Source organism: Tachyglossus aculeatus, unplaced genomic scaffold, assembly GCF_015852505.1.
Source record: "Tachyglossus aculeatus isolate mTacAcu1 unplaced genomic scaffold, mTacAcu1.pri scaffold_101_arrow_ctg1, whole genome shotgun sequence".
NCBI classification, from domain to species: Eukaryota; Metazoa; Chordata; class Mammalia; order Monotremata; family Tachyglossidae; genus Tachyglossus; species Tachyglossus aculeatus.
Window position 1 is genome coordinate 655,367 of NW_024044842.1, and position 26,093 is coordinate 681,459.

A 26,093-nucleotide genomic window follows, 5' to 3' on the forward strand; every position below is an offset into this window, starting at 1 on the left:
ATACGATTGAATGGACGAATGAATGAATGAATGGGGGGCTCAGTCGGTCAAGCAGGGGAGAGGAGGGCGCTTAGTCCAGTGCTCTGCACACAGTAAGCGCTCAATAAATACGATTGAATGGACGGATGAATGAATGAATGAATGAATGAATGAATGGGGGGCTCAGTCGGTCAAGCAGGGGAGAGGAGGGTGGGAGGTTGGGGGTCATGGGGGAAGGTGCTTAGTCCAGTGCTCTGCACACAGTAAGCGCTCAATAAATACGATTGAATGGATGAATGAATGAATGGGGGGGGCTCAGTCGGTCAAGCAGGGGAGAGGAGGGCGCTTAGTCCAGTGCTCTGCACACAGTAAGCGCTCAATAAATACGATTGAATGGATGAATGAATGAATGGGGGGGGCTCAGTCGGTCAAGCAGGGGAGAGGAGGGCGCTTAGTCCAGTGCTCTGCACACAGTAAGCGCTCAATAAATACGATTGAATGGATGAATGAATGAATAGGAAGACTCAGTGGGTCAAGCAGGGGAAAGGTCAAGGGTCACGAGGCTGGGGGAGCCGCCACTCACTTTCCGTCGTCCAGGTCGAGTCCGGGGAAGCGGGGCTGGCGATGGGGCGGGGGCCGCCCGGCCTGGTCGCGGTAGAGGAAGCCGAGGGGCCGGCCCAGGTGGACGCCCAGCTGCTGCACGCCCTGCCCGCTGTACAGCCCCAACAGGGGGGCCCCCGCCTCCCCGCGGACCACCGCCACCACCGAGAAGTCCGCCGGGAAGCCCCCTGGCCCCCGAAGGAGGAGCCCGTCAGGGTGCGGGCCTTCCCCCGCACGGTGCCCCCGCCCCCCAGCCCGCCCGAGACCCCCGGACCCGCGACTCGGTGGTACCTGGGAAGAGCTGGGAGGTGGGCGCGCTGAGCTGGGCCGGGCGGCGGAGCCGATAGGCCCCCAGGCCCCCGGATCCCGGAGGGCAGAACCCGCCGCCCACCCGCCGCACGCCTTCGGGCAGCGAGGGGAAGCCCAGGGCCTGGAGGATGTCCACGGGGGCACCTGCGGGCACACGGGAGGCGGGCGCGGGGTCGGACGGGGACGCGGGGACATCCGGGGCACGCGGGGGGGGGACGCGGGCACGCGGATGGGGACGGGGGACATCCGGGGCACGCGGAGAAGGACGCGGGGTAGGCCGGGGCACGCGGACGGGGACGCAGGGACATCCGGGGCACGCGGACCGCAGACACGGAGTAGGCCGGGACACGCGGACGGGGACACGGGACATCCAGGGCACACGGAGAGGGACACGGGGTAGACCAGAGCACGTGGATGGGGACAGGGGACATCCGGGGCACACGGAGAAGGACACAGGGTAGGCCGGGGCACACAGATGGGGACGTAGGGACATCTGGGGCACACGGAGAGGGACACGGGGTTGGCCGGGGCACGCGGACGGGGACGCAGGGACATCCGGGGCACACGGAGAGGGACACGGGGATGGCCGGGGCCTACGGATGGGGACAACTGGGGCACACGGAGAGGGACACGGGGTAGACCGGAGCACGTGGGCCGCGGACACGGGGTCGGACGGGGCACACGGATGGGGATGGGGGACATCCGGGGCACACGGAGAAGGACACAGGGTAGGCCGGGGCACATGGAGAAGGGCACAGGGTAGGCCGGGGCACACAGATGGAGACGCAGGGACATCCGGGACACGCGGAGGGGGACACAGAGTTGGCCGGGGCACGCAGATGGGGACGCAGGGACATCCGGGGCACGCGGAGGGGGACACGGGGTAGGCCGGGGCACGCGGACGGGGACGCAGGGACATCCGGAGCACACGGAGAGGGACACGGGGCTGGCCGGGACATACGGATGGGGACAAGTGGGGCACACGGAGAGGGACACGGGGTAGACCGGAGCACGTGGGCCGCGGACACGGGGTCGGACGGAGCACACGGATGGGGACAGGGGACATCCGGGGCACACGGAGAAGGACGCGGGGTAGGCCGGGGCACACAGATGGGGACGCAGGGACATCCAGGGTGCACAGAGAGGGACACGGGGTAGGCCGGAGCACACGGATGGGGACACGGGACACACGGGGCACATAGATGGGGACACGGGACATCCGGGGAACACACGGAGAGGGACACGGGGTTGGCCGGGGCACACGGACCGCAGACACGGGGTAGGCCGGGGCACACGGACGGGGCCGCGGGGCCGCCCGGGGCACACGGAGAGGGACACGGGGTCGGCCGGAGCATACGGACGGGGACTCGGGGACACGTGGAGACGGGCCCGGGGTCAGCCGGGGTACGCGGACGGGGCCCCGCGGCCGGCCGGACCACGCGGAGGGGGACGCGGGGTGGGCCTGGGCACGAGGCCGGGAGGGGAAGGGCGCTGGCATTGGAAGGGGGAGCGGGCAGACATCTCTCTCTCTCTCTCTGTCTCCACCTCTCTGTGTCTCTGTCTCTGTCTCTGTCTCTACCTCTGTGTCTCCGTCTTTGTCTCTCTGTCTCTACCTCCGTGTTTCCGTCTCTTTCTCAGTCTCCGTCTCTGTGTCTCCTCTGTGTCTCCTCTGTGTCTCTGTCTCTTTCTCTCCCTACCTCTGTGCCTGTCTCTGGCTGTCTCTGGCTGTCTCTGGCCCCCAGCCCAGCCTGCAAGCACAGAGGCAACATCTGCCGAATCCATCTCTTAGGGGGGGAGAGGGGGACGCGGGGCGCGAGGGGGAGGAAGAGGAGGGGAGGAGGGGGAGGAGGAGGACGGGCAGGGGGAGGAGGGGGAGGAGGAAGAGGAGGAGGAGGAGAAAGGAGGATGAAGAGGAGGAGGAAGAAGAGCAAGAGAAGGGGAAAGGAGGAGGAAGAGAAAGCGAAAGGAGGAGGAGGAGAAAGGAGGAGGAAAAGGAGGAGGAAGAGGAGGAGGAGGAAGGAAGAGGAAGAGGAGAGGAGGAGGGGGAGGAAGAGAAGGAGGAGGAGGAGGAAGAAGAGGAAGAGAAGGAGGAGGAGGAAGAGAGGAGAAAGGAGGATGAAGAGGAGGGGGAAGAGGAAGTGAGGAGGAGGAAGAAGAGGAGGAGAAGGAGGGGGAAGAGCAAGAGAAGGAGAAAGGAGGAGGAGGAGGAAGAGAGGAGGAAGGGCAGGAGGAGGAGGGGAGGAGGAAGAAGAGGAGGGGAGGAAAGACAGGAGGAGGGGGAAGAAGAGAAAGAGGAGGAGGAGGAGGAGGAGGAAGAAGAGGAGAAGGAAGAAGAGGAAGAGAAGGAGGAGGAGGAGGAAGGGCAGGAGGAGGGGGAGGAGGAAGAAGAGGGGAGGAAAGACAGGAGGAAGAGGAAGAGAAGGAGGAGGAGGAGGAGGAGGAGAGGAGGAGGAGGAAGAGGAAGAAAAGGAGGAGGAGGAAGAGAGGAGAAAGGAGGAGGAAGAGAAAGAAAGGAGGAGGAGAAAGGAGGATGAAGAGAGGAGGAGGAGGAGGAGGAAGAGGAAGAAAAGGAGGAGGAGGAAGAGGAAGAAAAGGAGGAGGAGGAAGAGGAAGAAAAGGAGGAGGAGGAAGAGGAAGAAAAGGAGGATGAAGAGAGGAGAAAGGAGGAGGAAGAGGAGAAAGGAGGATGAAGAGGAGGAGGAGGAAGAAGAGAAGGAGGGGGAAGAGCAAGAGGAGAAAGGAGGAGGAAGAGAAAGAGAAAGGAGGAGGAGAAAGGAGGAGGAAGAGGAGGATGAAGAGGAGGAGGAGAAAGGACAAGGAAGAGAAAGGAGGAGGAAGAGGAAGGTGAGGAGGAGGAAGAAGAGAAGGAGGAGGGGGAAGAGCAAGAGAAGGAGAAAGGAGGAGGAGAAAGGAGCAGGAAGAGAAGGGGAAAGGAGGAGGAGAAAGGAGACGGAAGAGGAGGAGGAAGAAGAGGAAGAGGAAGGTGAGGCGGAGGAAGAAGAGAAGGAAGGGGAAGAGCAAGAGAAGGAGAAAGGAGGAGGAAGAGGGGGAGGAGAAGAGAGGAGGATGAAGAGGAGGAGGAAGAAGAGAAGGAGGAGGGGGAGGAGGAGGAGAAAGGAGCAGGAGAAGGAAGAGGAAAAGAAGGAGAAAGGAGGAGGAAGAAGAGGAGGAAGAGGAAGGTGAGGAGGAGGAGCAGGAGGGAGAAGAGGAAGAGGAAGGCGAGGAGGAGGAGGAAGAGGAGGAGGGGGAGCGGAGGGCAAACGGCCTGTACTGGGGAGGGGGCACGGAGAGAACCCTCGGGGGCTTCGATGGATGGATGCATCAGTGCTATTTATTGAGCGCCTATTCGGTGCTCAGCGCTTGGGGAAAGGCCCACGGGGAGACCAGAGCAGCGGCGCGGCCTAGTGGGCCGGGCCCGGGTCCCAATCCTGGCTCCGCCGCGCGTCATTCATTCATTCAATCGTATTTATTGAGCGCTTCCTGTGCGCAGAGCACTGGACTAAGCGCTTGGGAAGTCCAAGTCGGCCACATCGAGAGACGGCCCCTGCCCAACGGCGGGCTCGCGGTCTAGAAGGGGGGTCACGCGTCGGCCGCGTGACCTTGGCCAAGTCACCTCGCCTCCCTGGGCCTCGGTCCCTCCCCTGCCACGCGGAGCGGATGCCCATCTGCACAACCCATCATCACAAGGCCGCGGTCCAGCGCGGCGCTTGGCACACAGTCAGCGCTTCACAAATACCTTCAGCAGCAGCAATTATTAGCATTATCGGTGCCATCGCTATCATGGGACTCCTGAGGCGCTGACTATGTGGCTCAGTAAATCCCCTCATCATCAATTATTAGCATCATCGTTATCATGGGACTCGTGAGGCGCTGACTATGTGCTCAACAAATCCCCTCATCGTCATTAATTAGCATTATCGGTGTCATTGTTATCATGGGATTCATGAGGCACTGACTATGTGCTCAACAAATCCCCTCATCGTCAATTATTAGCATCATCGGCGTCATCGTTATCGTGGGACTTGTGAGGCGCTGACTATGTGCTCAACAAATGCCCTTATCGTCAATAATTAGCATTATCAGTGTCGTCACTATCATGGTAATAATAATAATGATGGCATTTATTAAGCGGTTACTATGTACAAAGCACCGATCTGTGTCGTCATTATCATGGGACTCGTGAGGCGCTGACTATACGCTCAACAAATGCCCCCATCGTCAATAATTAGCATTATCGGCATCATCGTTATCATGGGACTCATGAGGCGCTGACTATGTGCTCAACAAATCCCCTCATCGTCAATTATTAGCATTAGCAGTGTCATCGCTATCATGGCAATAATAAAAATGATGGCGTTTATTAAGCGCTTACTATGTGCAAAGCACCGTTCTAATCGTGTCATCCTTATCATGGGACTCATGAGGCGCTGACTATGTGCTCAACAAATCCCCTCATCGTCAATTATTAGCATTATCGGCATCACTGTTATCATGGGACTCGTGAGGCGCTGACTATGTGCTCAACAAATCCCCTCATCGTCAATTATTAGCATTATCAGTGTCATTGTTATCATGGTAATAATAAAAATGATGGCATTTATTAAGCGCTTACTATGTGCAAAGCACCGTTCTAACCGTGTCGTCATTACCATGGGGTTCGTGAGGCGCTGACTATGTGCTCAACAAATCCCCTCATCGTCAATAATTAGCATTATCAGCATCATTGTTATCATGGGACTCGTGAGGCGCTGACCATGTGCTCAACAAATCCCCTCAGCATCAATTATTAGCATTATCGGCATCATCGTTATCATGGGACTCATGAGGCGCTGACTATGTGCTCAACAAATCCCCTCATCATCAATTATTAGCATTATCGGCGTCATCGTTATCATGGGACTCGTGAGGCGCTGACTATGCACTCAACAAATGCCCTCATCGTCAATTATTAGCATCATCGGCATCATCGTTATCATGGGACTTGTGAGGCGCTGACTATGTGCTCAACAAATCCCCTCATCGTCAATACTTAGCATTATCAGCGTCATCACTATCATGGTATTCATGAGGCGCTGATTATGTGCTCAACAAATCCCCTCATCGTCAATTATTAGCATTATCAGTGTCATCGCTATCATGGTAATAATAAAAATGATGGCGTTTATTAAGCGCTTACTATGTGCAAAGCACCGTTCTAATCGTGTCATCCTTATCATGGGACTCATGAGGCGCTGACTATGTGCTCAACAAATCCCCTCATCGTCAATAATTAGCATTATCAGCATCATTGTTATCATGGGACTCGTGAGGCGCTGACTATGCGCTCAACAAATCCCCTCATAATCAATTATTAGCATTATCAGTGTCATCGCTATCATGGTAATAATAAAAATGATGGCGTTTATTAAGCGCTATGTGCAAAGCACTGTTCTAACCGTGTCGTCATTATCATGGGGTTCGTGAGGCACTGACTATGTGCTCAACAAATATCCTCATCATCAATAATTAGCATTATCAGCATCATTGTTATCATGAGACTCGTGAAGCGCTGACTATGTGCTCAACAAATCCCCTCATCGTCAATAATTAGCGTTATCGGCGTCATCGCTATCATGGTATTCATGAGGCGCTGATTATGTGCTCAACAAATCCCCTCATCGTCAATTATTAGCATTATCAGTGTCATCGCTATCATGGTAATGATAATAATAATGATGGCATTTATTAAGCGCTTACTATGTGCAAAGCACCGTTCTAATCATGTCGTCCTTATCATGGGATTCGTGAGGCGCTGACTATGTGCTCAACAAATGCCCTCATCGTCAATAATTAGCATTATCAGCATCATCATTATCATGGGACTCGTGAGGCTCTATGTGCTCAACAAATGCCCTCATCGTCATTAATTAGCATTATCGGTGTCATTGTTATCATGGGATTCATGAGGCACTGACTATGTGCTCAACAAATCCCCTCATCGTCAATTATTAGCATCATCGGCGTCATCGTTATCATGGGACTCGTGAGGCGCTGACTATGTGCTCAACAAATGCCCTCATCGTCAATTATTAGCATCATCGGCGTCATCGTTATCGTGGGACTTGTGAGGCGCTGACTATGTGCTCAACAAATGCCCTTATCGTCAATAATTAGCATTATCAGTGTCGTCACTATCATGGTAATAATAATAATGATGGCATTTATTAAGCGGTTACTATGTACAAAGCACCGATCTGTGTCGTCATTATCATGGGACTCGTGAGGCGCTGACTATACGCTCAACAAATGCCCCCATCGTCAATAATTAGCATTATCAGCATCATTGTTATCATGGGACTCGTGAGGCGCTGACTATGTGCTCAACAAATCCCCTCATCGTCAATTATTAGCATTATCAGTGTCATTCTTATCATGGTAATAATAAAAATGATGGCGTTTATTAAGCGCTTACTATGTGCAAAGCACCGTTCTAACCGTGTCGTCATTACCATGGGGTTCGTGAGGCGCTGACTATGTGCTCAACAAATCCCCTCATCGTCAATTATTAGCATTATCGGCATCATCGTTATCATGGGACTCGTGAGGCGCTGACTATGTGCTCAACAAATCCCCTCATAATCAATTATTAGCATTATCAGTGTCATCACTATCATGGTAATAATAATAATGATGGCATTTATTAAGCGCTTACTATGTGTAAAGCACCGTTCTAATCGTGTCATCCTTATCATGGGATTCATGAGGCGCTGACTATGTGCTCAACAAAAGTCCTCATTGTCAATAATTAGCATTATCGGCATCATCGTTATCATGGGACTCGTGAGGCGTTGACTATGTGCTCAACAAATCCCCTCATCGTCAATTATTAGCATTATCGGCGTCATCGTTATCATGGGACTCATGAGGCGCTGACTATGTGCTCAACAAATCCCCTCATCGTCAATTATTAGCATTATCAGTGTCATCGCTATCATGGTAATGATAATAATAATGATGGCATTTATTAAGCGCTTACTATGTGCAAAGCACCGTTCTAAACATGTCGTCCTTATCATGGGATTCGTGAGGCGCTGACTATGTGCTCAACAAATCCCCTCATCGTCAATAATTAGCATTATCGGCATCATCGTTATCATGGGACTCGTGAGGTGCTGACTATGTGCTCAACAAATCCCCTCCGTCAATTATTAGCATTAAAGAAATCCCATCATCACCAATTATTAGTATTATCAGTGTCATCGCTACCATGGTAATACGGATAATAATGATGATGGCATTTATTAAGCGCTTACTATGTGCACAGCCCCGTTCTAAGCGCTGGTACTCGTGAGGCGCTGACTATCAGCTCAACAAATCAACTCATCATCAATTATTAGCATTATCGGCGTCATCATTATCATGGGATTCATGGGGCGCTGACTATGTGCTCAACAAATCCTCTCCTCGTCAATTATTAGCATTATCGGCGTCATCGTTATCATGGGATTCATGGGGCGATGACACAGAGCCGGAGAGAGACACTCAGAGACTGAGAGAGACACTCAGAGACTCAATGTCTGAGAGACTGAGAGACTGACTAAAAGTCTGAGAGAGACACTCAGAGTCCAAGAGACTCAGTGTCTGAGAGACTCAGAGACTGAGAGACTCAGAGATTGAGTCCCAGTCTGAGAGACTCAGTGTCTAGAGACAGAGAGACTCAGTGTCTGAGAGACACAGAGCCTGAGAGACACTCAGAGACTGAGAGACACTCAGAGACTGAGAGACTCAGTGTCTGAGAGACTGAGAGTCTCAGAGACTGAGAGACTCAGAGACTGAGAGACTCAGAGATTGAGTCCCAGTTTGAGAGACTCAGTGTCTAGAGACAGAGAGACTCAGTGTCTGAGAGACACAGAGCCTGAGAGACACTCAGAGACTGAGAGACAGTGTCTGAGAGAATGAGAGTCTCAGAGACTGAGAGACTCAGAGACTAAAAGTCTGAGAGAGACACTCAGACTCCAAGAGACTCAGTGTCTGAGAGACTGAGAGACTGAGAGAGAGACAGTCAGAGACTGAGAGAGACACTCAGAGACTGAGAGACTCAGCATCTGAGACTCAGAGATTTAGTGTCTGAGAGACTGAGAGACCGAGAGATTCAGAGACTAAAAGTCTGAGAGAGACACTCAGAGTCCAAGAGACTCAGTGTCTGAGAGACTCAGAGACTGAGAGACTCAGAGATTGAGTCCCAGTCTGAGAGACTCAGGGTCTGAGAGATGCTCAGAGACTGAGAGAGACAGTCAGAGACTGAGAGACTCAGCATCTGAGACTCCGAGATTTAGTGTCTGAGAGACTGAGAGACCGAGAGACTCAGAGACTAAAAGTCTGAGAGAGACACTCAGAGTCCAAGAGACTCAGTGTCTGAGAGACTCAGAGACTGAGAGATGCAGAGATTGAGCCCCAGTCTGAGAGACTCAGGGTCTAGAGACAGAGAGACTCAGTGTCTGAGAGACACAGAGCCGGACAGAGACACTCAGAGACTGAGAGAAACACTGAGAGACTGAGAGACCGAGAGACTCAGATTCAGAGACTAAACGTCTGAGAGAGACACTCAGAGTCCAAGAGACTCAGTGTCTGAGAGACTCAGAGATTGAGTCCCAGTCTGAGAGACTCAGGGTCTAGAGATAGAGACACTCAGTGTCTGAGAGACCTAGAGCCGGACAGAGACACTCAGAGACTGAGAGACACTCAGAGACTGAGAGACTCAGCATCTGAGACTCCGAGATTTAGTGTCTGAGAGACTGAGAGACCGAGAGACTGAGAGACTCAGAGACTAAAAGTCTGAGAGAGACACTCAAAGTCCAAGAGATTCAGTGTCTGAGAGACTCAGAGACTGACTCAGAGATTGAGTCCCAGTCTGAGAGACTCAAGGTCCAGAGACAGAGAGACTCAGTGTCTGAGAGACGGAGAGACCAAGAGACTGAGAGACTCAGAGACTAAAAGTCAGAGAGACACTCAGAGTCCAAGAGACTCAGTGTCTCAGAGACTCAGCGACTCAGAGATTGAGTCCCAGTCTGAGAGACTCAGGGTCTAGAGACAGAGAGACTCAGTGTCTGAGAGAGTCTGAGAGACACAGAGCCAGACAGAGACACTCAGAGACTGAGAGACACTCAGAGACTGAGAGACTCAGCACCTGATACTCAGAGACTCAGTGTCTGAGAGACTGACTAAAAGTCTGAGAGACACTCAGAGTCCAAGAGATTCAGTGTCTGAGAGACTCAGAGACTCAGAGATTGAGTCCCAATCTGAGAGACTCAGGGTCTGAGAGACTGAGAGACCGAGAGACTGACTAAAAGTCTGAGAGAGACACTCAGAGTCCAAGAGACTCAGAGTCTGAGAGACTCAGAGATTGAGTCCCAGTCTGAGAGACTCAGGGTCTGAGAGACACAGAGGCTGAGAGACACTCAGAGACTGTGAGAGACACTCAGAGACTGAGCGACTCAGCATCTGAGACTCAGAGACTCAGTGTCTGAGAGACTGAGAGACCGAGAGACTCAGAGACTAAAAGTCTGAGAGAGACACTCAGAGTCCAAGAGACTCGGTGTCTGAGAGACTCAGAGATTGAGTCCCAGTCTGAGAGACTCAGGGTCTAGAGACAGAGAGACTCAGTGTCTGAGAGAGTCTGAGAGACACAGAGCCGGACAGAGACACTCAGAGACTGAGAGACACTCAGAGACGGAGAGACTCAGCACCTGATACTCAGAGACTCAGTGTCTGAGAGACTGACTAAAAGTCTGAGAGACACTCAGAGTCCAAGAGATTCAGTGTCTGAGAGACTCAGAGACTCAGAGATTGAGTCCCAATCTGAGAGACTCAGGGTCTGAGAGACTGAGAGACCGAGAGACTGACTAAAAGTCTGAGAGAGACACTCAGAGTCCAAGAGACTCAGAGTCTGAGAGACTCAGAGATTGAGTCCCAGTCTGAGAGACTCAGGGTCTGAGAGACACAGAGGCTGAGAGACACTCAGAGACTGTGAGAGACACTCAGAGACTGAGCGACTCAGCATCTGAGACTCAGAGACTCAGTGTCTGAGAGACTGAGACTGACTAAAAGTCTGAGAGAGACACTCAGAGTCCAAGAGACTCAGAGACTGAGAGACTCAGAGATTGAGTCCCAGTCTGAGAGACTCAGGGTCTAGAGACAGAGAGACTCAGTGTCTGAGACACTCAGAGACTGTGAGAGACACTCAGAGACTGAGAGACTCGGCACCTGAGACTCAGAGACTCAGTGTCTGAGGGACTGAGAGACCGGGAGACTCAGAGACTAAAAGTCTGAGAGAGACACTCAGAGTCCAAGAGACTCAGTGTCTGAGAGACTCAGAGATTGAGTCCCAGTCTGAGAGACTCAGGGTCTAGAGACAGAGAGACTCAGTGTCTGAGAGAGTCTGAGAGACACAGAGCCGGACAGAGACACTCAGAGACTGAGAGACACTCAGAGACTGAGAGACTCAGCACCTGATACTCAGAGACTCAGTGTCTGAGAGACTGACTAAAAGTCTGAGAGACACTCAGAGTCCAAGAGATTCAGTGTCTGAGAGACTCAGAGACTCAGAGATTGAGTCCCAATCTGAGAGACTCAGGGTCTGAGAGACTGAGAGACCGAGAGACTGACTAAAAGTCTGAGAGAGACACTCAGAGTCCAAGAGACTCAGAGTCTGAGAGACTCAGAGATTGAGTCCCAGTCTGAGAGACTCAGGGTCTGAGAGACACAGAGGCTGGGAGACACTCAGAGACTGTGAGAGACACTCAGAGACTGAGCGACTCAGCATCTGAGACTCAGAGACTCAGTGTCTGAGAGACTGAGAGACCGAGAGACTCAGAGACTAAAAGTCTGAGAGAGACACTCAGAGTCCAAGAGACTCGGTGTCTGAGAGACTCAGAGATTGAGTCCCAGTCTGAGAGACTCAGGGTCAAGAGACAGAGAGACTCAGTGTCTGAGACACTCAGAGACACTCAGAGACTGAGAGACTCGGCACCTGAGACTCAGAGACTCAGTGTCTGAGGGACTGAGAGACCGAGAGACTCAGAGACTAAAAGTCTGAGAGAGACACTCAGAGTCCAAGAGACTCAGTGTCTGAGAGACTCAGAGACTCAGAGACTCAGAGATTGAGTCCCAATCTGAGAGACTCAGGGTCCAGAGACTGAGAGACTCAGTGTCTGAGAGGCTGAGAGACTGAGACTGACTAAAAGTCTGAGAGAGACACTCAGAGTCCAAGAGACTCAGAGACTGAGAGACTCGGTGTCTGAGAGACTGAGAGACTCAGAGACTGACTAAAAGTCTGAGAGAGACACTCAGAGTCCAAGAGACTCGGTGTCTGAGAGACTCAGAGAGACAGTCAGAGACTGAGAGACTCAGCATCTGAGAGACTCAGAGACTCAGTGTCTGAGAGACTGCGAGACTCAGAGACTGACTAAAAGGCTGAGAGAGACACTCAGAGTCCAAGAGATTCAGAGACTGAGAGACTCAGAGATTGAGTCCCAGTCTGAGAGACTCCGGGTCTGAGAGACACAGAGCCGGGCAGAGACACTCAGAGACTGAGAGACTCAGTGTCTGAGAGACTGAGAGACTCAGAGACTGACTAAAAGTCTGAGAGACACTCAGAGTCCAAGAGATTCGGTGTCTGAGAGACTCAGAGAGACAGTCAGAGACTGAGAGACTCAGCATCTGAGAGACTCAGAGACAGTATCTGAGAGACTGAGAGACTCAGAGACTGACTAAAAGGCTGAGAGAGACACTCAGAGTCCAAGAGATTCAGAGACTGAGAGACTGAGAGATTGAGTCCCAGTCTGAGAGACTCCGGGTCTGAGAGACACAGAGCCGGGCAGAGACACTCAGAGACTGAGAGACTCAGTGTCTGAGAGACTGAGAGACTCAGAGACTGACTAAAAGTCTGAGAGACACTCAGAGTCCAAGAGATTCGGTGTCTGAGAGACTCAGAGAGACAGTCAGAGACTGAGAGACTCAGCATCTGAGAGACTCAGAGACAGTGTCTGAGAGACTGAGAGACTCAGAGACTGACTAAAAGGCTGAGAGAGACACTCAGAGTCCAAGAGATTCAGAGACTGAGAGACTGAGAGATTGAGTCCCAGTCTGAGAGACTCCGGGTCTGAGAGACACAGAGCCGGGCAGAGACACTCAGAGACTGAGAGACTCAGTGTCTGAGAGACTGAGAGACTCAGAGACTGACTAAAAGTCTGAGACACTCAGAGTCCAAGAGACTCGGTGTCTGAGAGACTCAGAGAGACAGTCAGAGACTGAGAGACTCAGCATCTGAGAGACTCAGAGACAGTGTCTGAGAGACTGAGAGACTCAGAGACTGACTAAAAGGCTGAGAGAGACACTCAGAGTCCAAGAGATTCAGAGACTGAGAGACTCAGAGATTGAGTCCCAGTCTGAGAGACTCCGGGTCTGAGAGACACAGAGCCGGGCAGAGACACTCAGAGACTGAGAGACTCAGTGTCTGAGAGACTGAGAGACTCAGAGACTGAGAGACTCAGAGACTGACTAAAAGTCTGAGAGACACTCAGAGTCCAAGAGACTCAGCGTCTGAGAGACTCAGAGACTCAGAGATTGAGTCCCAGTCTGAGAGACTCAGTGCCTAGAGACAGGGAGAGACGGCGCTTAGAACAGTGCTTTGCACATAGTAAGCGCTTAATAAATGCCATCATTATTATTATTATTACTTGCACATAGTTAGCGCTTAATAAATGCCATTATTATTTTGAGAGACACAGAGAGAGAGACAGGCCCCAGGAGAGAGACGGAGAGACACCCGGAGAGTCCCGGGGAGAGACAAAGAGAGACAGGCCCCAGGAGAGAGACTCAGAGAGTCCCAGGGGAGAGACAGAGAGAGACTGAGAGAGAGAGAGACATCCAGAGAGACCCAGAGGAGAGACAGAAACTGAGAGACAGAGAGAGCGAGAGAGACAGGCCCTGGGAGAGAGAGAGAGACCTAGAGAGTCCCAGAGACAAAGAGAGACTGAGAGACAGAGAGAGACAGAGACCCCCAGACGAGAGACAGAGAGACTGAGAGACAAAGAGAGACACCCAAAGAGTCCTAGAGGAGAGACAGAGACTGAGAGAAAGAGAGAGACAGCCCCCGAGAGAGACCCAGAGAGTCCCAGAGGAGAGACACAGAGAGACAGCCCCCAGGAGAGAGACTCAGAGAGTCCCGGAGGAGAGACAGAGAGAGAGAGAGAGACAGCCACCGGGAGAGAGAGACATCCAGAGAGACCCAGAGGAGAGACAGAAACTGAGAGACAGAGCGAGAGACACAGGCCCCGAGAGAGAGAGAGAGAGAGACCTAGAGAGTCCCAGAGACAGAGAGAGACTGAGAGACAGAGAGAGACAGAGAGTCCCAGGGACAGAGACCCCCAGACGAGAGACAGAGACTGAGAGACAAAGAGAGGCACCCAAAGAGTCCTAGAGGAGAGACAGAGACTGAGACAGAGACAGCCCCTGAGAGAGAGAGACCCAGAGAGTCCCAGAGGAGAGACAAAGAGAGACAGCCCCCAGGAGAGAGACTCAGAGAGTCCCAGAGGAGAGACAGAGAGAGACTGAGAGAGAGAGAGAGACAGCCCCGGGAGAGAGAGACATCCAGAGAGACCCAGAGGAGAGACAGAAACTGAGAGACAGAGAGAGCGAGAGAGACAGGCCCTGGGGGAGAGAGAGAGAGATGTAGAGAGTCCCAGAGACAAAGAGAGACTGAGAGATAGAGAGACCCAGAGATGGAGACTGAGGGACAGAGAGACCCAGAGACAGAGAGACAGAGACCCCAGACGAGAGACAGAGAGACTGAGAGACAAAGAGAGACAACCAGAGTCCTAGAGGAGAGACAGAGACTGAGAGACAGAGACCCAGAGAGTCCCAGAGGCGAGACAGGGAGGGAATGAGAGACAGAGACCCCCAGAGAGTCCCAGAGGAGAGACGGGGAGAGACTGAGAGACAAAGAGAGACACCCAAAGAGTCCTAGAGGAGAGACAGAGACTGAGAGACAGAGAGAGAGAGAGAGACAGCCCACGGGAGAGAGACAGAGATAGAGTCCCAGAGGAGAGACAGAGAGAGACTGAGGGACAGAGAGAGACCCTCAGAGAGTCCCAGACGAGAAACTGAGAGACAAAGAGAGACACCCAAAGAGTCCTAAAGGAGAGACAGAGACTGAGAGACAGAGACCCAGAGAGTCCCAGACGAGAGACTGAGAGACAAAGAGAGACACCCAAAGAGTCCTAGAGGGGAGACAGAGACTGAGAGACAGAGACCCAGAGAGTCCCAGATGAGAGACTGAGAGACCCCCAAAGAGTCCTAGAGCAGAGACAGAGACCGAGAGACAGAGACCCCCAGAGAGTCCCAGAGGTGAGACAGAGGGGGAATGAGAGACAGAGACCCCCAGAGAGTCCCAGAGGAGAGACGGGGAGAGACGGAGCGGCGTCCAGGCAGGCCTCAGGGCCTGGGCGAGGCCTAGGGGAAAGCGGCCAAGATGGCAAGGCGGCAGACGAGAGACAGAGAGAGACTGAGAGACCCCCAAAGCGTCCCAGAGGAGAGACAGGGAGAGACTGAGAGACAAAGAGAGACACCCAAAGAGTCCAAGAGGAGAGACAGAGACAGAGAGAGAGAGAGAGACAGCTCCCGGGAGAGAAAGAGACAGAGCCAGAGAGTCCCAGAGGAGAGACAGAGAGAGACTGAGGGACAGAGAGAGACCCTCAGAGAGTCCCAGACCAGAGACAGAGAGCCAAAGAGAGACCCCCAAAGAGTCCTAGAGGAGAGACAGAGGCCGAGAGACAGAGACCCAGAGAGTCCCAGAGGCGAGACAGGGAGGGAATGAGAGACAGAGACGAGTCCCAGAGGAGAGACTGAGAGATGGAGAGAGATCCCCAGAGAGTCCCAGACGAGAGACAGAGACTGAGAGACAAAGAGAGACACCCAAGGAGTCCTAGAGGAGAGACAGAGACCGAGAAACAGAGACCCAGAGAGTCCCAGAGGCGAGACAGGGAGGGAATGAGAGACAGAGACCCCCAGAGAGTCCCAGAGGAGAGACAGAGACAGAGAGACAAAGAGAGACACCCAAAGAGTCCTAGAGGAGAGACTGAGAGACAGAGACCCGGAGAGTCCCAGACGAGAGACAGAGACCCCCAGAGAGTCCCAGGAGAGAGACTGAGAGACAAAGAGAGACACCCAAAGAGTCCTAGAGGAGAGACAGAGACTGAGAGACAGAGGCCCAGAGAGTCCCAGAGGAGAGACAGAGAGAGACTGAGAGACAAAGAGAGACCCCCAAAGAGTCCTAGAGGAGAGACAGCGGCCGAGAGACAGAGACCCAGAGAGTCCCAGAGGCGAGACAGGGAAGGAATGAGAGACAGAGACCCCCGAAGAGTCCCAGAGGAGAGACAGAGAGAGACTGAGGGATGGAGAGAGACCCCCAGAGAGACAGAGAGAGACTGAGAGATGGAGGGAGACCCCCAGAGAGTCCCAGAGGAGAGACAGAGAGAGACTGAGGGATGGAGAGAGACCCCCAGAGTCCCAGAGGAGAGACAGAGAGAGACTGAGAGATGGAGGGAGACCCCCAGAGAGTCCCAGAGGAGAGACAGGGAGAGACTGAGAGACACCCAAAGAGTCCTAGAGGAGAGAGAGAGAGACAGAGAGAGAGGGAGAGAGACAGCACCCGGGAGAGACAGAGACAGAGAGCCCCAGAGGAGAGACAGAGAGACAAAGAGAGACCCCCAAAGAGTCCTAGAGGAGAGACAGAGGCTGAGAGACAGAGACCCAGAGAGTCCCAGACGAGAGACAGAGAGAGACTGAGAGACGGAGAGAGACCCCCAGAGAGTCCCAGAGGAGAGACGGGGAGAGACGGAGCGGCGTCCAGGCAGGCCTCAGGGCCTGGGCGAGGCCTAGGGGCAAGCGGCCAAGTTGGCAGCGGCGCTGGCAGAGGGCGGGGGGCTCCGGCTTGGAGGAGAAAAGGCCTTTGATGGCGGGGCCGGGGAGGGAGGCGCTGCCCCCAGCGCTGCCCACCGGCCCGCCCGGCCCCCGCCGCTCCGCAAACACCCGCGCACAACGGCCCTTTGACGGCAACGGCCCGCGCGCCGCACACCCGCCAACACTCCCTCATTCATGCCCTCCTCCTCCTCCTCCTCCTCCTCCTGTCGCCGGCGCTCCCCGGCTGGACGCTCAGTACAGCGCTTTGCACGGAGTGAGCGCTTCAGGAAGGCCATCATCGGCACCGACGCTCAGGAGAGGCCGGGGAACGGGCCCGCCACGAGCCCACCGTCCCGAGGAGGGGCGGCTGACGTCAATAACTTCGTCGACTCCCTCGATCGTGTATTTAGTGAGCGCTCCTTGAGGGCGGAGCGCTGTACTGAGCGCTTCCGGGGGGGCAGAGCGCTGTGCTGGGCGCTCGGGAGAGTTCACTACAATAAACAGGCCCGTTCCCAGCCCGCGACAAGCTGATGGTCTCGAGGAGGGGCGGCTGACGTTAATAATCTCATCGACTTCCTCAATTGTGTATTTAGTGAGCGCTCCTTGAGGGCAGAGAACTGTACTGAGCGCTTCCTGTGGGCAGAGCACTGTACTAAGCGCTCGGGAGAGTTCACTACAATAAACAGGCCCGTTCCCAGCCCACAACAAGCTGATGGTCTCGAGGAGGGCGGCTGACGTTAATAACCTCATCGACTTCCTCAATTGTGTATTTAGTGAGCACTCCTTGAGGGCGGAGCGCTGTACTGAGCGCTTCCGGGGGGGCAGAGCACTGTGCTGGGCGCTCGGGAGAGTTCACTACAATAAACAGGCCCGTTCCCAGCCCGCGACGAGCCGACCGTCCCGAGGAGGGGTGACTGACGTCAATAACTTCGTCGACTCCCTCGATCGTGTATTTAGTGAGCGCTCCTTGAGGGCGGAGCGCTGTACTGAGCGCTTCTGGGGGGGCAGAGCACTGTGCTGGGCGCTCGGGAGAGTTCACTACGATAAACAGGCCCAGTTCCTGCCCGCGACGAGCTGACGGTCTCAAGGAGGGGCGGCTGACGTTAATAACTTCGTCGACTCCCTCGATCGTGTATTTAGTGAGCGCTCCTTGAGGGCGGAGCGCTGTACTGAGCGCTTCTGGGGGGGCAGAGCACTGTGCTGGGCGCTCGGGAGAGTTCACTACGATAAACAGGCCCGTTCCCAGCCCGCGACGAGCTGACGGTCCCGAGGAGGGGCGGCTGACGTTAATAACTTCATCGACTCACTCGATTGTGTATTTAGTGAGCGCTCCTTGAGGGCGGAGCACTGTACTGAGCGCTTCCCGGGGGGCAGAGCACTGTGCTGAGCGCTTCCCGGGGGCAGAACACTGTATTGAACGCTCAGGAGAGGCTGATGCGACAATGAAGAGGCCAGTTTCCTGCCCACTGACATGAATGACTTCACTGATTCATTTGATCATATTTACTGAATGCTCCCTGAGGGCAGAGAACTGTACTGAGTGCTTCCCGGGGGCAGAACACTGTATTGAACGCTTGAGAGAGTTCACTACAATAAACAGGCCCATTCCCAGCCCACGACGAGCCGACCGTCCCGAGGAGGGGCGGCTGACGTTAATAACTTCATCGACTCCCTCGATTGTGTATTTAGTGAGCGCTCCTTGAGGGAGGAACGCTGTACTGAGCGCTTCCCGGGGGGCAGAGCACTGTACTGAGCGCTCGGGAGAGTTCGCTATAATAAGCAGGCCCAGTTCCTGCTCGCAGTGAGCTGACAGTCTCAAGGAGGGGCGGCTGACATGAATGACTTCATTGATTCATTCGATTGTATATTTATTGAGCGCTCCCTGAGGGCAGAGCGCTGTACTGAGCGCTTCCCGGGGGGCAGAGCGCTGTACTGGGCGCTCGGGAGAGCTCACTACAATAAGCAGGCCCGTTCCCAGCCCGCGACGAGCCGACCATCCCGAGGAGGGGCGGCTGACGTTAATAACTTCGTCGACTCCCTCGATCGTGTATTTAGTGAGCGCTCCTTGAGGGCGGAGCGCTGTACTGAGCGCTTCTGGGGGGGCAGAGCACTGTGCTGGGCGCTCGGGAGAGTTCACTACGATAAACAGGCCCGTTCCCAGCCCGCGACGAGCCGACCGTCCCGAGGAGGGGCGGCTGACGTTAATAACTTCGTCGACTCGCTCGATTGTGTATTTAGTGAGCGCTCCTTGAGGGCGGAGTGCTGTACTGAGCGCTTCTGGGGGGGCAGAGCACTGTACTGAGCGCTCGGGAGAGTTCACTACAACAAGCAGGCCCAGTTCCTGCCCGCTGTGAGCTGACAGTCTCAAGGGCGGGGGACTGACACGAATGACTTCATTGATTCATTCGATCGTATATTTACTGAGCACTCCCTGAGGGCAGAGAACTGTACTGAGCGCTTCCCGGGGGGCAGAGCACTGTACTGAGCGCTCGGGAGAGCTCACTACAATAAGCAGGCCCTGTTCCCAGCCCGCGACGAGCCGACCGTCCCGAGGAGGGGCGGCTGACGTTAACAACTTCGTCGACTCGCTCGATTGTGTATTTAGTGAGCGCTCCTTGAGGGCGGAGTGCTGTACTGAGCGCTTCTGGGGGGGCAGAGCACTGTACTGAGCGCTCGGGAGAGTTCACTACAACAAGCAGGCCCAGTTCCTGCCCGCGGTGAGCTGACAGTCTCGAGGAGGGGCGGCTGACATGAATGACTTCATTGATTCATTCGATCGTATATTTATTGAGCGCTCCCTGAGGGCAGAGCGCTGTACTGAGCGCTTCCCGGGGGGCAGAGCACTGTGCTGAGCGCTCGGGAGAGCTCACTACAATAAACAGGCCCAGTTCCTGCCCACGGTGAGCTGACAGTCTCAAGGAGGGGCTGCTGACATTAATAACTTCGTCAACTCCCTTGATTGTGTATTTAGTGAGCGCTCCCTGAGGGAAGAGCGCTGTACTGAGCGCTTTCCGGGGGCAGAGCACTGTGCTGGGCGCTCGGGAGAGTTCACTACAATAAACAGGCCCAGTTCCTGCCCACGGTGAGCTGACAGTCTCAAGGAGGGGCTGCTGACATTAATAACTTCGTCAACTCCCTTGATTGTGTATTTAGTGAGCGCTCCCTGAGGGAAGAGCGCTGTACTGAGCGCTTTCCGGGGGCAGAGCACTGTGCTGGGCGCTCGGGAGAGTTCACTACAATAAACAGGCCCTGTTCCTGCCCACGTTGAGCCAACGGTGTCGAGGAGGGGGGACTGACATGAATGACTTCATTGATTCATTCGATCGTATATTTATTGAGCGCTCCCTGAGGGCAGAGCACTGTACTGAGCGCCTTCTGTGGGCAGAGCACTGTACTGAGCGCTGGGGAGAGTTCACTACAATCAACAGACCCATTTCCTGCCCGCGGTGAGCTGACCCTCTCGAGGAGAGGGAGACAGGCATTAATGACTCATTTGATCTGATTTATTGAGCGCTCCCTGAGGGCGGAGCACTGTAGTGAGCGCTTCCCGGGGGGCAGAGCACTGTGCTGAGCGCTTCCCGGGGGGCAGGACACTGTATTGAACGCTCAGGAGAAGCTGATGCGACAATAAAGAGACCAGTTTCCCGCCCGCTGACGTGAATTACTTCACCGATTCATTCGATCGTATTTATTGAACGCTCCCTGAGGGCAGAGCACTGTACTGAGCGCTTCCCGGGGGGCAGAGCACTGTACTGAACGCTCAGGAGAAGCTGATGCGACAATAAAGAGACCAGTTTCCCGCCCGCTGACATGAATTACTTCACCGATTCGTTCGATCGTACTTATTGAACGCTCCCTGAGGGCAGAGCACTGTACTGAGCGCTTCCCGGGGGGCAGAGCACTGTACTGAACGCTCAGGAGAAGCTGATGCGACAATAAAGAGACCAGTTTCCCGCCCGCTGACATGAATTACTTCACCGATTCATTCGATCGTATTTATTGAACGCTCCCTGAGGGCAGAGCACTGTACTGAGCGCTTCCTGGGGGGCAGAGCACTGTACTGAACGCTCAGGAGAAGCTGATGCGACAATAAAGAGACCAGTTTCCCGCCCGCTGACATGAATTACTTCACCGATTCGTTCGATCGTATTTATTGAACGCTCCCTGAGGGCAGAGCACTGTACTGAGCGCTTCCCGGGGGGCAGAGCGCTGTACTGAACGCTCAGGAGAAGCTGATGCGACAATAAAGAGACCAGTTTCCTGCCCGCTGACATGAATTACTTCACTGATTCATTCGATCGTATTTATTGAACGCTCCCTGAGGGCAGAGCACTGTACTGAGCGCTTCCCGGGGGGCAGAGCGCTGTACTGAGCGCTCGGGAGAGTTCAATACAATAAAAACTGACACGTTTCCTGCCCACGGTGAGCTGACCGTCTGGAGGAGGGGAAGACAGACGTCAATCATTGACTCATTTGATCAATCGTCTATTTATTGAATGCTCCCCGAGGGCAGAGCACTGTACTGAGCGCTTCCTGGGGGGCAGAGCACTGTACTGAGCGCTCGGGAGAGTTCAATACGATAAAAACTGACACATTTTCCTGCCCACGGTGAGCTGACCGTCTCGAGGAGGGGGAGACAGACGTCAATCATTGACTCATTTGATCAATCGTCTATTTATTGAACGCTCCCTGAGGGCAGAGTGCTGTACTGAGCGCTTCCCGGGGGGCAGAGCGCTGTACTGAGCGCTCGGGAGAGTTCAATACGATAAAAACTGACACATTTTCCTGCCCACGGTGAGCTGACCGTCTCGAGGAGGGGGAGACAGACGTCAATCATTGACTCATTTGATCAATCGTCTATTTATTGAATGCTCCCTGAGGGCAGTAGTGCTGTACTGAGCGCTTCCCGGGGGGCAGAGCGCTGTACTGAGCGCTCGGGAGAGTTCAATACGATAAAAACTGACACATTTTCCTGCCCACGGTGAGCTGACCGTCTGGAGGAGGGGAAGACAGACGTCAATCATTGACTCATTTGATCAATCGTCTATTTATTGAACGCTCCCTGAGGGCAGAGCACTGTACTGAGCGCTTCCTGGGGGGCAGAGCACTGTACTGAGCGCTCGGGAGAGTTCAATACGATAAAAACTGACACATTTTCCTGCCCACGGTGAGCTGACCGTCTCGAGGAGGGGGAGACAGACGTCAATCATTGCGTTCCCTGAGGGCACTGTACTGAACGCTCGGGAGAGTCCAATACAGCAATAAATAGACCCATTCCCCGCCCGTTAGGTGGGGGGGGGTCGCACAGGCCCAACGCTCTCTTCCCCCCCCACCCCAACTCAGAGACGCAGAGAGACGCCGAGAGAGACACGGGCCGGACAGAGACAGTGGAGACAGAGACGGTCAGAGACAGCGAGAGACCAAGGAGACGGAGAGGGAGATCGGAGAGACAAATGGGTCAGAGACGGTCAGAGACAGCGAGAGATCAAGGAGACGGAGAGACAAATGGTCTCCAGAGACACGGGGGCCGAGGCAGAGACCGAGAGACGTGGAGGGAGAGAGACACAGGCCAGAGACAGAGAGAGATTCCAGAGATAGGCCGAGGCTGTCCCCGGAGACGCAGAGACAGATGGTCGACAGAGAGACAGAGACTGAGAGACAAGGAGGGAGAGACAGAGAGACGGGCCCCAGAGACAGAGACCCCTCCCAGAAACGGAGAGACAGAGAGAGAGAGAGAGACGGGCCTCAGAGACAGAGACCCCTCCCAGAAAGGGAGAGACAGAGACAGAGAGAGACGGGCCCCAGAGACAGAGACCCCTCCCAGAAAGGGAGAGACACCAGGAGAGAGACAGAGAGAGACGGGCCCCAGAGACAGAGACCCCCTCCCAGAAACGAAGAGACACCAGGAGAGAGACAGAGACCCCTCCCAGAAAGGGAGAGACAGAGACAGAGAGAGACGGGCCCCAGAGACAGAGACCCCTCCCAGAAACGGAGAGACACCAGGAGAGAGACAGAGACGGGCCCCAGAGACAGAGACCCCCGCCCAAAAATGAAGAGACACCAGGAGAGAGACAGAGAGATGGGACCCAGAGACAGAGACCCCTCCCAGAAAGGGAGAGACAGAGACAGAGAGAGACGGGCCCCAGAGACAGAGACCCCTCCCAGAAACGGAGAGACACCAGGAGAGAGACAGAGACGGGCCTCAGAGACAGAGACCCCTCCCAGAAACGAAGAGACACCAGGAGAGAGACAGAGACGGGCCCCAGAGACAGAGACCCCCACCCAGAAATGAAGAGACACCAGGAGAGAGATACAGAGAGAGAGAGATGGGCCCCAGAGACAGAGACCCCTCCCAGAAAGGGAGAGACAGAGACAGAGAGAGACGGGCCTCAGAGACAGAGACCCCTCCCAGAAACGGAGAGACAGAGACAGAGAGAGACGGGCCCCAGAGACAGAGACCCCTCCCTAAAACGGAGAGACACCAGGAGAGAGACAGAGACGGGCCCCAGAGACAGAGACCCCCCCTCCCAGAAACGAAGAGACACCAGGAGAGAGACAGAGAGAGACGGGCCCCAGAGACAGAGACCCCCTCCCAGAAACGAAGAGACACCAGGAGAGAGACAGAGAGATGGAGACGGGCCCCAGAGACAGAGACCCCTCCCAGAAATGAAGAGACACCAGGAGAGAGACAGAGAGAGACAGGCCCCAGAGACAGAGACCGCTCCCAGATACGAAGAGACATCAGGAGACAGATGAGATACAGAGACACCAGGAGAGACAGAGAGACAGAGACAGGCCCCAGAGACAGAGACCCCTCCCAGAAACGAAGAGACATTAGGAGAGAGACACAGAGAGAGACGGGTCACAGAGACCCCTCCCAGAAACGGAGAGACAGAGACAGAGAGAGACGGGCCTCAGAGACAGAGACCCCTCCCAGAAACGGAGAGACAGAGAGAGAGAGAGACGGGCCCCAGAGACAGAGACCCCTCCCAGAAATGAAGAGACACCAGGAGAGAGACAGAGAGACAGAGACGGGCCCCAGAGACAGAGAACCCCTCCCAGAAACGAAGAGACACCAGGAGAGAGACAGAGACAGAGACCCCTCCCAGAAAGGGAGAGACAGAGAGAGAGAGAGAGACGGGCCTCAGAGACAGAGACCCCTCCCAGAAACGGAGAGACAGAGAGAGAGAGACGGGCCCCAGAGACAGAGACCCCTCCCTAAAACGGAGAGACACCAGGAGACAGAGAGACAGAGAGATGGGCCCCAGAGACAGAGACCCCCGCCCAGAAATGAAGAGACACCAGGAGAGAGACAGAGAGACAGAGACGGGCCTCAGAGACAGAGACCCCCCCTCCCAGAAACGAAGAGACACCAGGAGAGAGACAGAGAGAGACGGGCCCCAGAGACAGAGACCCCCTCCCAGAAACGAAGAGACACCAGGAGAGAGACAGAGAGATGGAGACGGGCCCCAGAGACAGAGACCCCTCCCAGAAATGAAGAGACACCAGGAGAGAGACAGAGAGAGACAGGCCCCAGAGACAGAGACCGCTCCCAGATACGAAGAGACATCAGGAGACAGATGAGATACAGAGACACCAGGAGAGACAGAGAGACAGAGACAGGCCCCAGAGACAGAGACCCCTCCCAGAAACGAAGAGACATTAGGAGAGAGACACAGAGAGAGACGGGTCACAGAGACCCCTCCCAGAAACGGAGAGACAGAGACAGAGAGAGACGGGCCTCAGAGACAGAGACCCCTCCCAGAAAGGGAGAGACAGAGAGAGAGAGAGAGACGGGCCTCAGAGACAGAGACCCCTCCCAGAAACGGAGAGACACCAGGAGAGAGACAGAGACGGGCCCCAGAGACAGAGACCCCCCCTCCTAGAAAGGGAGAGACACCAGGAGAGAGACAGAGAGAGACGGGCCCCAGAGGCAGAGACCCCCTCCCAGAAACGAAGAGACACCAGGAGAGAGACAGAGACCCCTCCCAGAAAGGGAGAGACAGAGACAGAGAGAGACAGGCCTCAGAGACAGAGACCCCTCCCAGAAACAGAGAGACAGAGACAGAGAGAGACGGGCCCCAGAGACAGAGACCCCTCCCAGAAACGGAGAGACACCAGGAGAGAGACAGAGACGGGCCCCAGAGACAGAGACCCCCCCTCCCAGAAATGAAGAGACACCAGGAGAGAGACAGAGACGGGCCCCAGAGACAGAGACCCCCTCCCAGAAACGAAGAGACACCAGGAGAGAGACAGAGAGATGGAGACGGGCCCCAGAGACAGAGACCCCTCCCAGAAATGAAGAGACACCAGGAGAGAGACAGAGAGAGACAGGCCCCAGAGACAGAGACCGCTCCCAGATACGAAGAGACATCAGGAGACAGATGAGATACAGAGACACCAGGAGAGACAGAGAGACAGAGACAGGCCCCAGAGACAGAGACCCCTCCCAGAAACGAAGAGACATTAGGAGAGAGACACAGAGAGAGACGGGTCACAGAGACCTCTCCCAGAAACGGAGAGACAGAGACAGAGAGAGACGGGCCTCAGAGACAGAGACCCCTCCCAGAAACGGAGAGACAGAGAGAGAGAGAGACGGGCCCCAGAGACAGAGACCCCTCCCAGAAATGAAGAGACACCAGGAGAGAGACAGAGAGACAGAGACGGGTCCCAGAGACAGAGAACCCCTCCCAGAAACGAAGAGACACCAGGAGAGAGACAGAGACAGAGACCCCTCCCAGAAAGGGAGAGACAGAGAGAGAGAGAGACGGGCCTCAGAGACAGAGACCCCTCCCAGAAACGGAGAGACAGAGAGAGAGGGACGGGCCCCAGAGACAGAGACCCCTCCCTAAAACGGAGAGACACCAGGAGACAGAGAGACAGAGAGAGATGGGCCCCAGAGACAGAGACCCCCGCCCAGAAATGAAGAGACACCAGGAGAGAGACAGAGAGACAGAGACGGGCCTCAGAGACAGAGACCCCTCCCAGAAACGAAGAGACACCAGGAGAGAGACAGAGACGGGCCCCAGAGACAGAGACCCCCACCCAGAAATGAAGAGACACCAGGAGAGAGATACAGAGAGAGAGAGACGGGCCCCAGAGACAGAGACCACTCCCAGATACCAAGAGACATCAGGAGACAGATGAGATGCAGAGACACCAGGAGAGACAGAGAGACAGAGACAGGACCCAGAGACAGAGACCCCTCCCAGAAACGAAGAGACATTAGGAGAGAGACAGAGAGAGAGAGAGAGACGGGCCACAGA

At 54.8% G+C, this 26,093-nt stretch overlaps 1 protein-coding gene across 1 annotated transcript in view; it reads right to left on the reverse strand.

Moving 5' to 3' along the window:
- Window positions 1-26,093, reverse strand: part of COL11A2 (collagen type XI alpha 2 chain) — a gene marked incomplete at its 5' end in the record, with an annotated part of 220,222 nt that overhangs the window by 185,134 nt on the left and 8,995 nt on the right. The window contains 2 exon segments of the mRNA XM_038742186.1: window positions 563-767; window positions 871-1,032. Coding sequence (XP_038598114.1) covers window positions 563-767; window positions 871-1,032 — 367 coding nt within the window.